Source organism: Scyliorhinus canicula, chromosome 2 (assembly GCF_902713615.1).
Source record: "Scyliorhinus canicula chromosome 2, sScyCan1.1, whole genome shotgun sequence".
Lineage (NCBI taxonomy): Eukaryota > Metazoa > Chordata > Chondrichthyes > Carcharhiniformes > Scyliorhinidae > Scyliorhinus > Scyliorhinus canicula.
In genome coordinates, this window is record NC_052147.1 from 207754283 (window position 1) to 207773831 (window position 19549).

The window sequence follows — 19549 nt, forward strand, 5'->3', positions numbered from 1 at the left end:
GGCCGTGCTGGCGTCACGACGTCAGAGCGTCCACTGCTGCCGCGGTGTCCGCTGGGATACACGAGAGGCTTCAAATAACGGAGGAGGCGGGCCGCCTGGTGCAGGTTGCTTCGAGCCGGATCGGAATAGGTGAGGCGGGCTGCTGGCAGTTTATGTCCGCTGCAGGCCATACCGTATATTAAGGATGCTATAAGAGTGAGCAGGAATGAGTAGGGCGTTGCATTCTGAGCGTGGTTTTCGTTTCCTGGGCCTGCCGGGGATCAAGTAAGAACAGGTCCGATTTGGAGATGGTGCTGCCGGCTGCTGCTGTCGAAGCTCTTCTCATGCGGCTTGGATAACTCAGTCATCCTGGAGCAAAGAGGTTTTGGGAACCTCGTGGTTCCGCCATGCCAGGGGATGGGCATACTCTGGGTTGGAAGGAAGATGTTAGCAACAGCAAGGAAGTTCGTTTAATTTTTCACAGATTCAATACATTTGGAATAATATCTAATAAAGGAAACGACTTCATTGACATTTGTGAATGCTGCATTTGTGAAGCATATGCACTCTAACCTCCACTTCAAAATTATGGGGGTGGGAATTGGCGACATTCGCACGTTATTTTCAATCAGTCTTGATCTCCTGTTTATCCCCTTCTGTTTCAAGATCGAAATTCAGTTGGCATAATTGTCTTTTTGTGAAGTACATGAATGTAATTTCCTAAATGTACATGCGTGAAGTTAGATTCATTTTTAATTTCTCTTTAAACTATGTTAAGTTTTGTTTTACAAGGGTGGAGGAAACATTTGGCATCTTTCCATGAGCCTTGTAGTTTTAGTATACAATGGTGCAAGTGGTAACAGTTAAATTGAACTGGAAATCTTAAATTTAAGGTTTTAAGTCAGGTTGTGGTATGGTGGCACAGGAGTTAGCACTGCTGACTCCAGGGTCCCGGGTTCAATTCCGGCCTCGGGTGCTCTTAAGGATTTAAGACTTAAGGTTTCAGATTCCAGCATCTGCAGTAATTTGCTTTTAAATTTAAGTTAGTTTGTTGGGTTGGTTTTTATACTCTGAATTTCAACTAGTGTTGAATCATTGCTCTCTATGTACTGGATTCTATTAGACTGGTAATGTGTGGGGTATGAACACTGCCAAGCTATGGTTCTTGGATATGTAAATGAAATGAAAATCGCTTATTGTCACGAGTAGGCTTCAATGAAGTTACTGTGAAAAGCCCCTAGTCGCCACTGTCCGCGGAGGCTGGTATGGGAATCGAACCATGCTGCTGGTTTGCTTTAAAAGCCAGCGATTTAGCCCAGTGAGCTGAACCAGCCCCTACAAAGTTCTACAAAGAAATTAAAAGGGCTAAATTTAAATTGTAGCTGAATGAGACACAGATAAAACTCATACTTCATTGTTTTAATGAGGTAGCCATTCACCAGGACCAATTTTGCCCTTGAGAGGTATATATTTCAGCTCAACATTGTCCTGACCCAATGTCCACAATTGCACTTGCAATTGTAGTCAGGAGTGGCATTTGTGATAAATTGCTGTTTATAGCTAAACCACATTTGCTAATCTGACTGACTTCAGACTGTGGAAATATGTTCCTGCATTGCTGGGACCTTGGAACTTCCTTGGCAGTGGCATAGTGGTACTGTCTCCAGACTAGTAATCCAGTGACCCAGAATAATGATCTGAGGACCTGGGTTTGAATCCCACCATGACAGGTGATGGAATAAAATATCTGGATTTAAAAAGTCTAATGATGTTGGAAAAACCCATCTGGTTCACTGATGTCCTTTCGGGGAGGAAATTTGCCATCCTTACGTTGCCTACATGTGACTCCAGACCCAAAGCAATGTGGTTGACTCTTAACTGCCCCAATAAATTCTGGCACAGCCTGCGAACCCCAACATCCCACAAACAAATAATCCCTGTGGGTGTGCTTGCACTACAAGGACTGCAACAGTTGAAGAACTTGGCTCACCACCATCTTACGGGTGGACAAGAAATGTTGACCTCTGCAACTCAAGATGAATTAAAAATTCACGTTGTGTTTCTGTCAATTGTTGCATTTTGAGTAGAGGACTACTGTATATTTTACTTTCCTGACCTGTAATAAGCTGGTCAGTGCTATAGTTCCCATGAATGGAAACCTTTTTATTAGAGTCACAGAATTTTCAATGCAGAAGGAGGCCATTCGGCACTGGCCCTTGGAAAGAGCACCCGAGGCCGGAATTGAACCCGGGACCCTGGAGGCAGCAGTGCTAACTCCTGTGCCACCATACCACAACCACAACTCTAGTTCTGTTAATGCATAATAAACTTGTTTATGGGTCAGTTTCATTTATGAAGCAAAATGTTGGCTAGCATAATATATTATTATTTTCCCGGTGTAGGTTACTAAGATGGCAGAGAATGGAGTGGCTCAAGAAATAACTCCCCTGGAGAAGAAAATATGTGAACAGATTGAGGTATGTAGTACATGTGTAGTCTGGATGATGTTTTGAAAATGTGATAATGGAATTTTGAAAAAAATAGCATTCCAACTCCATTTTGTGAAAATGGTGTTATCTGGCTTTCAAAATCGAATTTAAATCTTCCTGTGCTTGCTTGACTTTTGTAGTTTGGAAGAATTAATGCGACAAATCAATAGTGAATGTATCTTGTATGAGTGAAGTTTCCCTTCTGTTCTGCTCATTTCCCTCCTGACATCTGTCGCATCCTCTCATCACTGCATCAAAAATAGAAGCACCTGACCCAATTTTTTAATTTATCAAAAGTCCAACAGATAGTGGTAGGTAACATGCAGCTTTTCACTTGACAAGTTTCAGTCAATCCCTGCAGATGCAGAAGGAAGAAAAGTAATAAAACTTGCTGGGTGGTTATAGCAGAAGTTGCACATCTGTTAGTGTTGCTGTGCAGCTTTTTAAAAACCTAGCACTCACTTCAAAAGCCTAGTTTGACTTGCTGAAAGAGTAAACGTGCAGATCTATTTTGCAAGTGCTGCATGCAATGTTGTCTTTCTGCTTGGATTCGGCATTCCTTTGCTTGAAACTTTTCTTCTGGTTTCTTGTTCTCAGCCTATGACTGAGGGGAGGTAGTGGTATTGCTGAACTAGTAGTAATCTAGAGACCAAGTCATGCTCTGGGGACCATGACAGATGGTGACCTTTTTAATTAGCTTAGTAGGCTGGACAGCTGGTTTGTGATGCAGAACAAGGCCAGCAGCGTGGGTTCAATTCCCGTACTAGCTGAGAATTCTGAATCGAAAGAGAAAATGCTGGAAAATCACTGCAAGTCTGGCAGCGCCTGTAGGGAGAGAAAAGAGCTAACGTTTCGAGTCCGATGACTTTGTCAAAGCTAGCAGACAGGGAAAGTGGGAAATATTTATACTGTGGAGTGAGAATGAAAGATGTGTCATTGCCGCAGAAACCCAGGGAAACCGGGTGCTAATGGCCACAGAAACCAAAGGGAAAGAGTGCTAATGGCAGTCCCCAGAGAATTCTGAATTCTCCCTGTGTAGAACATAGAACAGTACAGCACAGAACAGGCCCTTCGGCCCTCAATGTTGTGCCGAGCCATGATCACCCTACTCAAACCCGCGTATCCACCCTATACCCGTAACCCAACAACCCCCCCCCCCCCCCTAACCTTACTTTTATTAGGACACTACGGGCAATTTAGCATGGCCAATCCACCTAACCCGCACATCTTTGGACTGTGGGAGGAAACCGGAGCACCCGGAGGAAACCCACGCACACAGGGGGGAGGACGTGCAGACTCCACACAGACAGTGACTCAGCCGGGAATCGAACCTGGAACCCTGGAGCTGTGAAGCATTTATGCTAACTACCATGCTGCCCCGAAACTGCTGTGCAGCTTTTTAAAAACCTAGCACTCACTTCAAAAGCCTAGTTTGACTTGCTGAAAGAGTAAACGTGCAGATCTATTTTGCAAGTGCTGCATGCAATGTTGTCTTTCTGCTTGGATTCGGCATTCCTTTGCTTGAAACTTTTCTTCTGGTTTCTTGTTCTCATGTACCTGAACAGGTGCCGGAATATGGCGACTAGGGGCTTTTCACCGTAACCTCATTGCAGTGTTAATGTAAGCCTACTTGTGACAATAAAGATTATTTATTTATATTATTATTGTAAAAACCCATCTGGTTCATTAATGCGCATTAGGGTCACAGCAATGTGGTTGACTTTAAATGCCCTCGGGGATGGGCAATAAATGCTGGCCCAGGCAGCAACGCCCACATCCCATTAATGAATTTAAAAAGGGGGTAGACTGGACAGCTTTATAAGTATTTCTACAAATATGAGTGATTACTCCTGTGACTTTTTTTTATTTTTCACTGTCAGACTGAAATGATCATTATGACTATGGAAATCAACTTGTCCTGCTGCTTGCTATTTTACCCCTGCTGCAAACAAGTTGGGTTTGATTTTTAATTGCAGATTTGTTGAATGTATTATCTTGTTAACTCTAGATACGTGGATGCTCAGTTTGCATGGGAATATTTGGTGTATAAAGAACTATTGAGTCCACCTGGCCAGCCCCAGAATTCAGAAGTTCATGAAAAGAAAGATTGACTGTATTTGTTAATGAAGGAGGCCATTTGGCCTGTTGTGTCTATACTCGCTTTCTGTAAAAGCACTCAACTTGACCCATTTTTCCTGCCTTTTTCCTCTGACTCTGCAAATCTTTTTTTCCAGATAATTATCCAATTCCCTTTTGAAAGCCATTATTGAAACTGCCTCCAATGTGCTCTGTTTCAGATCCTAAACACATGCTGCTTTAAAAGTTTTTATCATGTCACCTTGGTGCTTTGCCAATCACTTTAAATTGGTGTCTTTAGTTCTTAACTCCTGCGAATTGTAAGTTTCTCATCTATCCTGTCCAGTTGCCACATGATTTTGAACACCTATTAAATCTCTCAACATCCTCTTCTGTAATACAGTCCCGTTTGACTATTTTGATACCTGAAGCCCCTGACATTTGGAACTATTCTCATAAAGTCCATTCTGCGCACTATATTTAATGCTATTTCATCTTTCCTTTAGTGAGGCCCCTTTAGAACTATATCCTTTACATTGCCTTCCCTATTCTCCTGCCCAAAATCTTAGTTCACACAACACTGCATAAATTTCAAGTGTTCACCCATTGCATCAGCCTGTCCATCTTGAAGTCTATTACAGTTCACAGATTTTATCTGCAATTTAAAAAAATTGTGCTCTGTACACCCATGTCTAGCTCATTTAATGTAGATCAAGAAAAGCATTGGCCCTATTACATTGTTTGTATCATGGTCATTTTCTTGGGTTTAGATGCCTTTTTAAGGACCTCTAATAGCTGGTGTGGTGCCTTTGCCAGTGGACTAATAATCCAGAAACCCAGGATAATGCATATATAGGTTGTGGACATGCACCTCTTCACTCATCTGATGAAAGAGCTGCGTTCCGAAAGCTAGCAATTCAAAACAAACCTATTGGGACTTTAACCTGGTGTTGTAAGACTTCTTGCAGTGCCCACCACAGTCCAAGCCGGCATCTCCACATCAAGGGCAATTGGGAATGGGTAATAAATGCTGGCCCTGCCAGTGACATCCACATTCCCATGAATTAATAAAAAACCTTTTATAGTCCCCTCTTGTGTAAAAGCCTGACCGAAAGAACAATTTTGCTAAATTGGATTCCTTTCTGACCGTTTCTCCACTGAAAGTTATTTTGTTGTCTTTGTGCAGTATTACTTTGGTGATCACAATTTGCCACGAGATAAATTTCTCAAAGAACAGATCAAGTTGGATGATGGTTGGGTGCCCCTGGAAACAATGATTAAGTTTAACAGGTAAGGAAAATTGTTGTTGCTCAAGACAAATTGTGACATAAGTAGTCTCTGAATCTTAAATGCCTTGCAGGTTAAATCGTCTGACAACAGATTTCACTGTAATAGTAGAAGGACTCGGGAAATCAAAAAGTGGACTTCTGGAAATAAGCGGAGATAAAACCAAAATTCGTCGTTCTCCGAGCAAACCTCTGCCTGAGTTTGAGGAGTACAAAAACGCTGTGAAAATTCGATCTGTGTATGTTGTAAGTATTCCTGCTGCATAACTTTGGCAAGTATGTTAAAAGAAAATAATCATCTTTGGTGATCACTCACTATATGAGTGTACTCTAGATCACTGATATTCCATTTTCGTGCTCCTTTTCTGGGCCTCCTCCTGGCGGGTATCTTTGAAGAATTGTGTCCCATCAATCAGGAGGTTCCTCGAAGTAGGTCTCTTTTTGATCAAGGGTTTTCCAGGCACTGACATCTGTTGCATTTCTTGAGGTAAGCTTTCAGGGTGTTTTTGAAGTGCTTCCTTTGTCCTCTTGTTCGGAAGCCTTCCTTTAGACTAGTGCTTTACATTTAATTACAACAGCATGAGGATAGAACTGGCTAAAGTGATGGTTGACATTAATGGAGATATAACATAACACCTCAGCAAAGATGTATTTCAGTGAGAAAGAAAGACTGGGAGACAAATGTACCATCTGTAGCAAATTAAGGAAGTTCAAGATCAAGGGAGAAGGTTAAAAACAGTAAGAGTTCCTAAATGTATTTTTAGAAAAGAGTAACTAATGGGAGTGAGAGCCTAGGTAACTAATAATGGAGAAATAAAGACATGGCAGAAACATTGAATAGATCTTTATTATCACTGCAAAAGATACCAATAACATCCAAGAAATGCTTGTGAATAGAGATGAAAGGGAAGGAGAAACTTCAAACTGAAGGCTTGCAGGTGGGAAAATGTGAACTTGTTCACTTTTGGCAAGAAAGCTGAATACTATTTAAATGGAGAAATAGCAGAACTGAGGTACAAAGGGATCTGAGGGTCTCCTGGTAAATGAAGTACAAAACGTTAATGACCAGGCACAGGAAGTGATTAGGAAGAAAAATGAAGAAAAAAATGAAATGAAAATCACTTATCACAAGTAGGCTTCAAATGAAGTTAATGAAACGCCCCTAGTCGCCACATTCCGGCGCCTATTCGGGGAGGCTGGTACATGAATTGAACTGTACTGCTGGCCCTGGTCTGCTTTCAAAACCAGCGATTTAGCCCTGTGCTAAACCAGCCCCTTGGAATGGAGTGTTGTACACCTGCAAGGGGAATTAAATATAAAAGTAGAATTACATTGCTACATTATGCAAGGCATTGGTGCGACCACATCTGGAGTGCTGTGTACAGTTTTAGTCTCCTCACTTCAATAGAAGCAGTTCAGAGAAGATTAACTTGACTGATTCCTAGGATGAAGGAGCAATCTTAGGATGGAAGGTTGGACAGTTGGGTCTGAATCCATTGGAGTTAGAAGACTAAGTGGTACTCTTATTGAAACATAGAACATCCTGGGACTGCTGAGGATGTTTCCCCTCAGACTAGGACCAAGAAGCAAGTTTAAGAATAAGAATTCTCTTGTTTATGATGGAGCTGAAGAGACTTTTTCAAGGTTGTGTTAAGACCAGGTTGGAAGGGGTGAACTGGACTCTCCTATATATCCAACTCTGGAATAAGATCTTTGAATTTAAAAAGGTGATGCACTGTATTGCCGATTCACATAAATGCTTGTGTGTAGCTTGTATGAAATAAGCCAGCCATATTTCGTAAGTTAACAAGTAGATTTAGTTTTATTACTTAAAAACACACTGGCAATGATCCCAAAATTAACCAAGGTTTAAAATGCAAACTATGTTCAACTACTACTAAAGCACAAACGGCACCAACGCTAGCAATATAGCCTGCGCTTAAAGCTTGCAACAAAGAAATAAAACGCTGCAGAACTTGGCCAAGTAAAAAAAAAATTAGGCCAGAAGAAAAAAAAATTAATTGTTTTTTTTTGTTTGTTTGCAGATGAAGGGGCACTTTCCTTAGTAACTGCTTGGTACTTTGGTTTCTCAGTGGAGTAGTTGGGGCTGGTTGATTTATATTGGAGACAGTGGTGTAGATTCAGAAGCCTCCATTTTAAGAAGTCTTGATTTGCAGCCATAAGGGCTGGGTTACCAAGTTGCAAACAGCTCAGCTTTCTTTCTTTAAAATAAATTTAGAGCACCCAATTATTTCCCCCCAATTAAGGAGCAATTTAGTGTGGCCAATCCACCTAGAACATATAATGAGAAGGATGCCATTCAGTCCATCGAGTCTGCACCGACCCAATTAAGCCCTCACTTCCACCATCCCCATAACCCAATAACCTCTCCTAACTGTTTTGGACGCTAAAGGCAATTTAGCATGGCCAGTCCGCCTAATCTGCAGGTCTTTGGACTGGGAGGAAACCGGAACACCTGGAGGAAACCCACGCAGACACAGCGAGAACGTGCTGACTCCTCGCAGACAGTGACACAGCGGGGAATCGAACCTGGGACCCTGGCATACTAGCCACTTGTGCTACTGCGCTGCCCACCTATACTGCATATTTTTTGGGTTGTGGGGGTGAGACCCACGCAAACACTGGGAGAATGTGCAAACTCCACCTTCAGTGACCAGGGCTGGGATCGAGCCAGAGTCCTCGGTGCTGTGAGACAGCAGTGCTAACCAATGTGCCACTGTGCTGTCCAACAGCTCTGCTTTTTCTGTTCCTATGCCATTCATTCTATTTTAAATCCTGTATATTTGAGACCCAAGAGCTGGGTCATGTGATAGCTCTGGTTTCAACCTGGGCATATTTTAGCCACCGTCTTGGAGCTCCTTATATGTTTTTCAAAAAAAAACCCAGGAGTAAGCCGTTCTGTCCCTTGAGCCTACTCTGCCATTCAGTTTGATCATGGATCCTCTATCTCAACGCCATACTCTTACACTCATCCCTTGATCCCTTTAGTGTCTAGAAATCGATTTCCTTAAATATATTCAGTGACTCCACAGCCTTATGTAGGAGAGAATTCCACAGATTCACTACCCTCTGAGTAAGACATTTGGTCCTGTCCAATCTTGCAATGTAGGCCAATATACCATTTGCCTACCTAACTTGCACCTGCATGCTTGTTCAGGACTGGACAACCAGCTACCTTTGTACGTCAACATTTCCCAATCTATCACCATTTAAATAATATCCTGCCATTCTGTTTTCCCTGCTGAGATGGATAGCTTTGCATCTGCCATGTATTTGCTCACTCAAATTGTCTAAATCACCTTGAAACCTCTATGTCCTCTTTCACCACTCTCATTCCCACCTAGTTTTGTGTTGTCAGCAAACTTGGAATATTATGGTCCCCTCATCCAAAGCATTTTTGTAAACTTATTTTTATCATCCATGAAGATGGAACTAAAGTGTAATTTCTCTGCCATTTTCTTGTTTTCCAGAAGTTCTCCCATTTTGGTCAGTAAGAGACCTACGCTTGTCTTCACTATATTTTTTTCTTTTTATGTACTTATAGAAGCTTTCACATTCTGCTTTTATGCTCCTTGCAAGTTTACCATCATAGTCAATTTTTCAGCCTGAGGTGCTTTCTAATAAAACAAACAATATATACAGCACGGCCTTCCAAGATGTTACAAGTCATGAAACCACCCTTGGCCAAAACCCTCCGCTCTTCCTTGTACCCTCACTATCCCTCGATATCCATCCTATCTAACGGCTCTTTCCAGTGGCTGGTGCAGACTCAATGGGCCAAATAGCCTCCTTCTGCACTGTGAATTCTATAATTCTATCCATGTATTTGTCAAGATGCCTTTTGAACACCATCAATGTATCAGCTTCCGCAACCTGTTCCAGGCACTCATCACCTGCTGTGTGTGTATATATATATATATTTTTTAAAAACCTGCCTCGCACATCTCCTCTAAACTTTGCCCTGCGGACCTTAAACCAATGCCCCCAGGTGACTGACCGCTCCACCCTGGGAAAGAGTGCTTGCCCATCCACTCTATCCATGCCCCTCATCTTGTAGACCTCTTATCAGGTCACCCCTCAACCTCCCATCATTCTAATGAACACAGTCCTAGTCTATTCAGCCTCTCTGCAAAACTAACACCATTTAGACCAGGCAACATCCTGGTAAACCTCCTCTGCACCCTCTCCAAAGCCTCCACATCCTTCTGGTAGTGTGGCGACCAGAATTGTGCGCAATATTCCAAGTGCGGCCGTACCAAGGTTCTATACAACTGCAGCGTGACTTGCCAGTTTTTATACTCTATGTCCCATCCAATGAAGGCAAGCATTCTATATGCTTTCTTGACTATTGTATCCACTTGTGTTGCCACTTTCAAAGATCTGTGGACTTGCATGCCCAGATCTCTGACTTTCTATATGCCTAAGAGTTTTGCCATTTCCGGTATATTTCCCCCCTGTTAGTTAGACCTACCAAAATGCATTACCTCCTATTTGTCCGGATTAAACTTCATTTGTCGTTTCATTGCCCAAGTCTCCAACCTATCTATGCCCTGCTGTATCCTCTGACAATCCTCAACACTATCTGCCATTCCACCAACCTTGGTGTCATCTGCGAACTTACTAATCATCTGCGAACTTACCTTGGCAAAGGAGTTGGAAAAGCACCGACTAATTGTGTCGGTGGACCTCTCAAAATCAATGAAAGAGGCCTTGAGGGGGGGGGGGGGGGGGCATTCGAGAGACCGGGGAAACCAATGAAACTGTGGAAACCATGGAGCCATGATTAAAAGATATGGAAGTGGCCCTTTCGAGCCACAGTGATCCGATGGCCTCACTGGAATCTGAGCTATCTTCAGTAGTCAAAGCGAACAATTCGTCGAAGGCCAAGATGAATGACCCAGAGAATTGGCCCAGGAGGCAAAATATTCAAATTGTGGGGCAGCCAAGAGGGGATAGAAAGCCTACTGAGTACTTTGCAGATGTTGGTAAGATAGTGGGTGAGGGTGGACACATCCCCTCCTTAGTTGGGCAAAGGCCTCTTCCCAAGGATGGTGATAGTTCTGGTTTTGTTTTGGGTTTTTTTTAGCAGTATTTCTTGGTATGCTGTTTGTCTTGCCTCGTATTGTATTCTGGGGTGGTTGTGTAGATGGGGTGGTTGCATTTGGGGCTGGGATAATTTGCTGACTGCCTACAGATTTCTTTGTTCAGTCTTCTGATTTGGTTGGGTGGCTGGCTATCATGGGTGGGCCAGTTGCTGTATCTTTTGGGTATTTTCTCTTGGCAGGAATGGCTGACTCTGAACTATGCCCCACTTTGCTGCTAGATCTTGTTTCCTCTGCCTCCGACTTTTGCTTTTTACTTTTCTGTCTTTCATTTTTTACTTTTCTGTCTTTCATTTTTGTCTTTATTTCCCTGTCTTGTATCTCCTTGCTGAGGTTCCCATTCCTCTGCTACTCTAGTTTAAACCCTCCCTGCACCATACTAGTGAATACCCGTGTGAGGATATTGGCCCTGATGGGATGCAACCCGTCCAGTTTGTACAGGTTCCATCTTTCGCAATATCTCTGGAATCTAAATCTCTCTTTTTTTCTTCCCCCCCCCCCCCCCCCCCAATATCCCGTATCTCCTCACACATTCATCTAGTATATTTTCCTTGCTAGCATGTGATCTTAGGCGCAAGGTTAGCACCTTTCCTGTTTAATTTATTCCTTGCTCCCTACATTCTACTAGAAGGACATTATACCTCTTTTGTCATTGGTACCAATACGGGCCACAATTTCTTCCCCTTCCCTTCCAAATATCTTAGCCCTTGCATCAGGGAGGCAATATACTATTCTGGTGTCATTTCTGGTTGCAAAAACATCCAACTGTTCTCTTTGCGATGGTGTTCACCATCACTGTTGCTCTCCACATTTTTCTTTTCTCTTTCTTTCCACCCCATTCCCCTTGCAGCTGAGCCACTCACTGTGCCTCAGACTTGGCTCTGACTGCATTCCCCTGTGAAATGATCTTCTCCAGCGGTATCCAAAATTGAAAATCTATTCCGAGGAGTCCCAGGGGACTCCTGTACTACGTAATAATAATCTTTATTATTGTCACAAGTAGGCTTACATTAACACTGCAATAACATTACTGTGAAAAGCCCCGAGTCCCACATTCCGGCGCCTGTTCGGGTACACAGGAAGAATTCAGAATGTCCAATTCACCTAACAGCACGTCTTTCGGAACTTGTGGGAGGACACCCACACAGATTTGGGGAGAGCGTGCAGACTCCACACAGCAAGTGACCCAAGCGGGAATCAAACCTGGGACCCTGGTGCTTAAAGTAACGATGCTAACCACCGTGCTGTCCCACCTCCTGCTTTTACTCTGTCTGGTGGTCCCCATTCCCTTTTTGTTTTATAAATTTAGTGTACCCAATTCATTTTTTTACAATTAAGGGGCAATTTAGTGTGGCCAATCCACCTACCCTGCACATCTTTGGGTTGTGGGAGCGAAATCCACGCAAACACAGGAAGAATGTGCAAACTCCACACGGACAGTGACCCAGAGCCGGGAACGAACCTGGGATCTCGGCGCTGGGAGGCTGCAGGGCTAATCCACTGCGTCACCGTGCTGCCCTTCTCATTCCCTTTCTAACTATGCACTCTTTACCTGTGGTGTGACCACCTTCACATAGATGCTCCACAATGGTTCCAGATCCGAAGAGTGGATTTTGAGTAGCTAGAGACGCTTCCTGGACAGGATTGTCTGTGCTCCCTCTTTCACACAGGTGGAGCATTTCACATGCTGAGCTGCCCTGCCCTCTAGTGTGCTTTGTAAATGCAACATAGGAGCTGCTGTCACCCAGTGTTTTTCCTTGGCAAAAGTGAGTTCAAAAACCTCTATTTCCACCTGATGGCATTGTAATACATTTTCCAAGTCATTGTCTTTGGAATTCTCTTCCCCTCAGAGCAGTGGAGGATGACTCATTGAATATTTTGATGGTAGAGTTAGATTCTTGATTAACAAAAGGTATAGGGGCCAGATGGGAAAGTGGAGCAGGGGCTGTATGGCCTACTCACCAGGCTAAATCGCTGGCTTTTAAAGCAGGCCAGCAGCACGGTTCGATTCCTGTACCAGCCTCCCCGGACAGGCGCCGGAATGTGGTGACTAGGGGCTTTTCACAGTAACTTCATTGAAGCCTACTTGTGACAATAAGCGATTTTCGTTTCATTTCATTTCATTATTGCTTCACTTGAATAAATGACTGATTTGAAATCTTGGTGTGAATTGCCAAATCCAATGAATACTGATGGTTATTAAGTGTAAAAGTTGAACTTTTTAAAAACTAAATTTGTAATATTTTGCTGTGTATGATTAAAGGAGAACTAGTTTTTTTAAATGCCTTTCACTGACCTTTAAAGATTCGGTAGTTGTCTTAAATATATAATTTGTGGGCTGCATGGTGGCGCAATGGTTAGTGCTGCTGCCTCACGGCGCCGAGGTCCCAGGTTCAATTCCAGCTCTGGGTCACTATCGGTGCGGGGTTTGCATATTCTCTGTTTACGTGGGTATCGCCCCCACAACCCAAAGATATGCAGGCTAGGTGGATTGACGACGCCAAATTGCTCCTTAATTGGAAAAATGAATTGGGTACTCTAAATTTATAAAACAAAATATATATAATTTATACAAACAGTGGGTGGAGCCTTATCTTGAAATATAATCTGAATTTGAAAAGCTTTTATAGAAAGTTACTTGCTTTATAGCTGTACATTTAAAAAAAATGTAAATAAATTTAAAGTACTCAATTCATTTTTTCCACCTAAGGGGATATTTAGGGTGGCCAAACCACCTACCCTGCACATCTTTGGGTTGTGGGGGCGAAACCCATGCAAACACTGGGAGAATGTGCAAACTTCACACAGACTTACCCAGAGCCAGGATCGAACCTGGGACCTCAGTGCTGTGAGGCACGCGTGCTAACCACTGTGCCGTTGTGCTGTCCCTTGCATAAAATTCAAGGGTGGCATGGTGGCGCAGTGGTTAGCACTGCTGTCTCACGGCACACGAGGACGCAGGTTCGATCCTGGCCCCGGGTGACTGTCTGTGGCATTTGCATGTCTGCGTGTGTCTCACAACACTGCAGGGTATGTGGATTGGACATGCTAAGTTGCCCCTTAATGGGGAAAAAATGAATTTTATACTTTAAATTTTTTGTAATTTTTTTTTAAATTAGAAAAAATACATAAATTTCTGTCATCTTCCTTCAATGTTTCATCTTTGCACTTAACAGAAAGGCTTTCCCACAAGTGCTACACTTGATGAGATAAAGGGCTGGTTTGATGAAAATGGGCCTGTGGAGAATATACAGATGAGAAGGACATTGCAGAGGCAATTTAAGGTCTGTATTATCCTCAATTTTTTGCCTTTGTCCTCCCATTTGCACTTGAAATACTTAATTGCTCCCTGTCCTTTTCTGCTAACAGGGATCAGTATTTGTGGTCTTTGACAGTATAGATTCGGCCAAAACATTTGTAGAAACACCAGGTCTGAAATACAAGGACAATGACATGATTGTGCTTTTCAAGTAAGTATCAACTTCTATGCAGACTTGTCCTTTTCAGTTAGCTGAAGGGAAGTAAACGTTGTTGAGTTCCTGATTGGAAAGCGAAATCGGCCTGAAAACTGGAAGTTGCCTCCATCTTATTTTCTCAAAAGACAAAATACTTTGGTAATAAATTGTATTCAAATCAAATTATTTGTTCAGCGCAAAGCAATTAAATCATTTCAAAGCCAAGTTGCTTTTTGAAGAAAATACAAATCAAGACCATTGGATGAAGTGTGATTTTTGGTAATTATTCAAGTGTGTGTGCTTGCACTTGGTTTCCAAGTACTTGATTGTTTTCTACCCTGACCTATTTCAAGATAAATCAGCCGGGTTTTGTACACTGTCTCCTGGCATTTAAAATTGGATAGGGAGACATCTTTTGCTTTTCTAAACTGAAAATAGCTTCTCTTTTAGCTAAAGGTGAGGTGTGGCAACAGAATATACTGAAGTATTATGTAATCTACCTTTTATGAACGCAGGATTCAAGAGTTGGCAAATACTTGTGTGAAATTACAGTTGTCTGGGGCATAACATTTTTTTGATGCCTCTGATAAGAGTGCTTCATCAAACAAGTATCTATCCAATTTCTCATCCATAGAAAAATAAATTTGTATTTGCCTCTTCAAATAAATATACTGTTCGGCTTGATCCGCTGTTCAGAATGCTCAACTCTTGAATGCACTTGAATCCGTTCTTAAATTATTTTTTCTCTTTTGAAGAGAAGCTTATTTTGCAAAGAAATCCGAAGAAAGGAAGCAGCATAAAACGGCGAAAAACAAAAAAAAGTAAGTGGTTACAAATTTGTGACCATTATAAAATGTTTTATACTATTTGCATTTCTCTTTTGGCAGGGTAGGGCCATGGGAAAGATGTGAATTGGAGCAGGAAGCAACAGTGCATTAAGTAGTTTTGTGCCTTAAACTGTGGCTGTAAAACTTGGGTGGCATAAATGGTTGAAGCTGGGTTGATATCAGATTTTGAAAATTGCATTTTCTACAGTGGTGGTTGCTACATCTTGAGCTTGGGTTGATTATACTCCGTAGAGGAAACGGGTACTTTTGTCGTGAGAAACCTGATGGACACCAAATAAATTGGCTTCTCATGCACCCAGTTTTGATACTAATTGGTATTGTTGACTTGAGTAATGTTACACTCGCTTTCTATGTATGAATTTTTAATTTTACAGACTGTTTACTGTATGTTTCCCAGGCAATAGACCAAGTACTCTGATGTATGAATAATTTGGGGATTCAGGCAAAACTAATTATTTGCTCTTTCAGGAGAACATTTATCCATGTTGTGCAAAAGCATCTCTATTGAAATTGGTGGTGGTTCTGTTTTTTTTGTGATTTGATCTATTTTTCTCTCCTGTACATGCTTACCTTCATTGGCCGGGGCATTACGTTTTTTTTTAAATTGGCAAGTCATGTTGCAGCTTTATAGAACCTTAGTTAGGCTGCACTTGGAATATAGTGTTCAATTCTGGTTGCCACACTACCAGACTATGTGGAGGGTTTGGAGAGGGTACAGAAAAGATTTACCAGAATGCTGCCTGATATGGAGGGCATTAGCTACGAGGCGAAGTTGAATAAACTTGGTTTGTTTCTCATTGGAACAACGGAGGTTGAGGGGCGACCTGATAGAAGTCTATAAGATTGAGGGGCATGGACATGGTGATAGTCAGAAGTCAGGGTGGAAGAGTCTTACTAGGGGGCATAGGTTTAAGGTTCGAGGGGCAAGGTTTAAAGGAGATGTACGAGGCAAGTTTTTTTACAGAGGGTGGTGGGAGCATGGAACTCGCTGCCATGGGAGGTAGTGGAAGCAGATACAATAGTGACTTTTAAGGGGCGTCTTCACAAATACATGTATAGGATGGGAATAGAGGGAAATGGTCCCACGGGGGGGGGGTTGGTACAGTTGGGCAGCATGGTTGGTGCAGACTTGGAGGGCAGAAGGGCCTGTTCTTGTGCTGTAATTTTCTTTGTTCTTTGTACTATAGTGAGAAAGAACAGAAACACATGGAGGATCTTGATGGGGTAAGTTTTTTTTTAATAGAGAAATATTTAAGGTAATGGATGCAAATGTATAACAAATGAAAGCTGATAAATTTCATGTACAATTTCATTGCCCAGCAAGTTTATACAATGAAGACCAAAAACAAATAAGAGAAGCAGATTTCAGACAAAATTGGTATGGATGCTTATAATGGTACGGTATACTGGTTAAAGGGAATACCTGCCATGGTTTGTACTCCTGATTCCTATCTACTGCCCAGTGAAGATTGTACACAGTTTGGGTATGGTTTAGATAATAAGTCAAAGCTTGCTACCCAGCCTTGTACAAGTTGTGGGGAGATGCCTGCACCCCAACAAAATTAATTAATTTTCAGGTGAGAAGAAAATAAATACTTGATATCTAGGTGTTGGAAAGTCTAAAATGAAACTGAGTTTTAGTTATCCAAACGGCTTTCCCAAATGGAGCAATTTTTAATACTAGCTCCAACAACACCAGCACACTAGTCCTCTCTGGGTATGAAGTAAGTTGTCTGAAATTTTATAAGGCAGTCTTTGCTCACACCCTTTGTCGGAAGGCTGATGACCACAAATCTTTCAACATTGCCAGCATCAGGGCAATCTGAATTATGTTGACTTGAGCCAAAAATCTGTTTCAGAGGGATTCATAATTTATCAAATTCAAGTGCAGAAGGACACCATTTTGTTTCTCAGAACTTTTGTCTAATTTGTTTGCTCTTTGCCATATCCTTTTTTGTTTAACTGTTAAATGTTGCATCTTGAAAGGTTGGATCTGTAGCCATTGAGTTTAGATTGAGAGGGGATCTTATTGAAACATACAAGATCCTGAGGGGACTTGACAGCGTGGATGCTGAAATTGTTTCTCCCAGGTGGGAGACACCAAAATTGGGGGACACAGATTAAAAATAAGGGGTCTCCCATTTATGATTATTGAGCACAAAGTCTGTGGAACTCTTCTGCACAGAAGAGTAGAGGTAGAGTCACTGAATATAGTTTTACAGTAGAGGTAAGAGTTTTGACTAACAAGGGAGTTGGAAGGGTGCAGGGGTCGGAGGAAAGTGGAGTGGAGGCCACAATCCAATCAGCCATAATCTTATTGAATAAGTGCGAGCCAAGTGACCTCCTGATTTGTTCATGTGAATCTCCACATCTAATATTTTGGCACTCAAACTTTTCAGCATTTCTTTTATTCAGTGCAGAAATTAAATTCAATGCCCTTTGTTTCTGACTCCACTGGTTAGCCTACCTTATTTCCTAATTTTTAAAACTTTGACTGCTAGATCTGCTGCTAAGTTGAAAGCACCATCGCTCATAAGCATTGAAATGGTAAGTATAGAGGTAACACGCAACAGCAGCAGATGAGCTGAAGCAGGGTCTGTGACGGTGGTTTCGGGGAGGTGGAAGACTACAGGGTCAGAAATGCTCATCAGGGTCAACTTTGTTTGTGTGTGAACAATTTGGCTTCCCCTCTGGCAAAGGAGGGATGGATTTGATGGTTAACATGTCCAAATTTCGTTCATCCAGTACTGGATACAAGACCAACAACATGGCACATTCAAGACAGCAAAAGCTGTGTGATCTGCACCATTAATCGTGTTAATATGAACTATCAATGCCATATGTACTATTACTTGTAACCTATTTGACTCCTGCATTTTAGTTAGCCCTGCCTCTTAAATTGGCACCAGGAAATATTGACTCTTCCAATGTTCTGGTCCTCAAATTGTTTCTGTATGGGGAGAACAAGAGGTCTTGTTTCATGGATCAGTAGCATGTCATAGCCACATCTTGTAAATCCAATCCTTTATCCTTCCATTATACTAAGTACCATGGCCTTACTGTTAGTGATAAGTCTCTTCTATGTTTAGAAAGTCTGGATGCATAATTGGCTGCATTCTTAGTATATTGGCTCAGTAAATTCCCTTGTTAATTTTAAAATTAGTCAAGCATAATCTGCCTTTTACATGCCATGTTTATCAACAGTTATCCAAGTGTTACTTTTTTATTATAGTCTCACTAGAGCTAGGCTAGGCAGAAGTGAAATCGGGAAGCATTCTTCACAAAGGAAATCTGGAACTCTTCCTGAGACTTTGGATGGTAGGTCAATTAAAATTTTCAAGATTGAAATCGATGAGACCTTCGTTGGGTAAGGGTAAGGAGGGCAATGGATTTGAGGTGCAGACCCAAGATTGCCTGAACAGGATCAAGGGGCTGGAAAGTTCCAATTGTCCAGTAGTTTTCTTAACTATGAAGATGACTGACTTTCTTGAACAAGGGCCAATGTTCCCTCTGAACTGTGCAAGTGTGCAGCCCAATGATCAAGTGTGTACAGCACAGGGAACATCTATTTTCAAGATGTACACATGGACTTTGTAAAGGGACACACAGTGCAACAAGCAGGCTGCACACATCAAACAAATAGGGAATATTGACAAAGATATAACGTTAGCCATCCTGCTGACTGCAATGCCTGTCTTAGAAGTTAACAAATTTTATCTTCTGCTCTGAAGGGGTAGAATAACATTCTCGAAGTGAGGTGGAAGATGTGAGATATCTTAAACTTTTTTCTTTTTCTTTTAAAGAAATCCTTCAAGGAAAAAAATGGATGTTTGCTGAAGTTCGCTGGTGACCTTGTTGATCAGACATGCAGGGAGGATATTCATGAAATTTTCTCCAATCATGGTGAAATACAATGGATAGATTTTATAAGAGGTGCTAAAGAGGTGAATATTACTGTTAAAATCTTATTCAGGTGATTTCCTTTTTAAAAAAAAAAAACACTTTTCTAATGTAAGGGTTCATTGTGTGATTTGTAGGGAAACATCCTTTTTAAAACAAATGCAAAGGAAACACTTGAGAAGGCAAAAGAAGCCCACGGTGGAAAATTGCAATTGAGAGACAAAGATGTGACCTGGGAAATGGTGGATGGTGAAGAGGAAAAAACAATTTTGAAGAAAATAATAGAAGACCAGCAGGAGTCTCTGAACAAACGAAAGGGCAAAGGTAAAGCTTTAGTGATTACACTTGTTTGACAGTTGACTAATTTTCTGAGCACTTTTTCCCCCAAAAATA

At 41.8% G+C, this 19549-nt stretch overlaps 1 protein-coding gene across 3 annotated transcripts in view; it reads left to right on the forward strand.

Moving 5' to 3' along the window:
* Window positions 1-19549, forward strand: part of ssb (small RNA binding exonuclease protection factor La) — a 22870-nt gene continuing 3321 nt past the window's right edge. The window contains exons 1-10 of one of the 3 annotated variants that reach the window (XM_038789466.1): window positions 1-129; window positions 2382-2456; window positions 5731-5834; window positions 5905-6076; window positions 14130-14237; window positions 14323-14423; window positions 15164-15229; window positions 16444-16480; window positions 19060-19200; window positions 19294-19480. In XM_038789466.1, the coding sequence (XP_038645394.1) occupies window positions 2391-2456; window positions 5731-5834; window positions 5905-6076; window positions 14130-14237; window positions 14323-14423; window positions 15164-15229; window positions 16444-16480; window positions 19060-19200; window positions 19294-19480 (982 nt within the window). In that variant the 5' untranslated portion in view covers window positions 1-129; window positions 2382-2390. Of the gene's footprint in view, window positions 130-240; window positions 444-2381; window positions 2457-5730; window positions 5835-5904; window positions 6077-14129; window positions 14238-14322; window positions 14424-15163; window positions 15230-16443; window positions 16481-19059; window positions 19201-19293; window positions 19481-19549 lie in introns of those variants that run through there. The other 2 variants (XM_038789467.1, XM_038789465.1) reach the window with 2 other exon arrangements.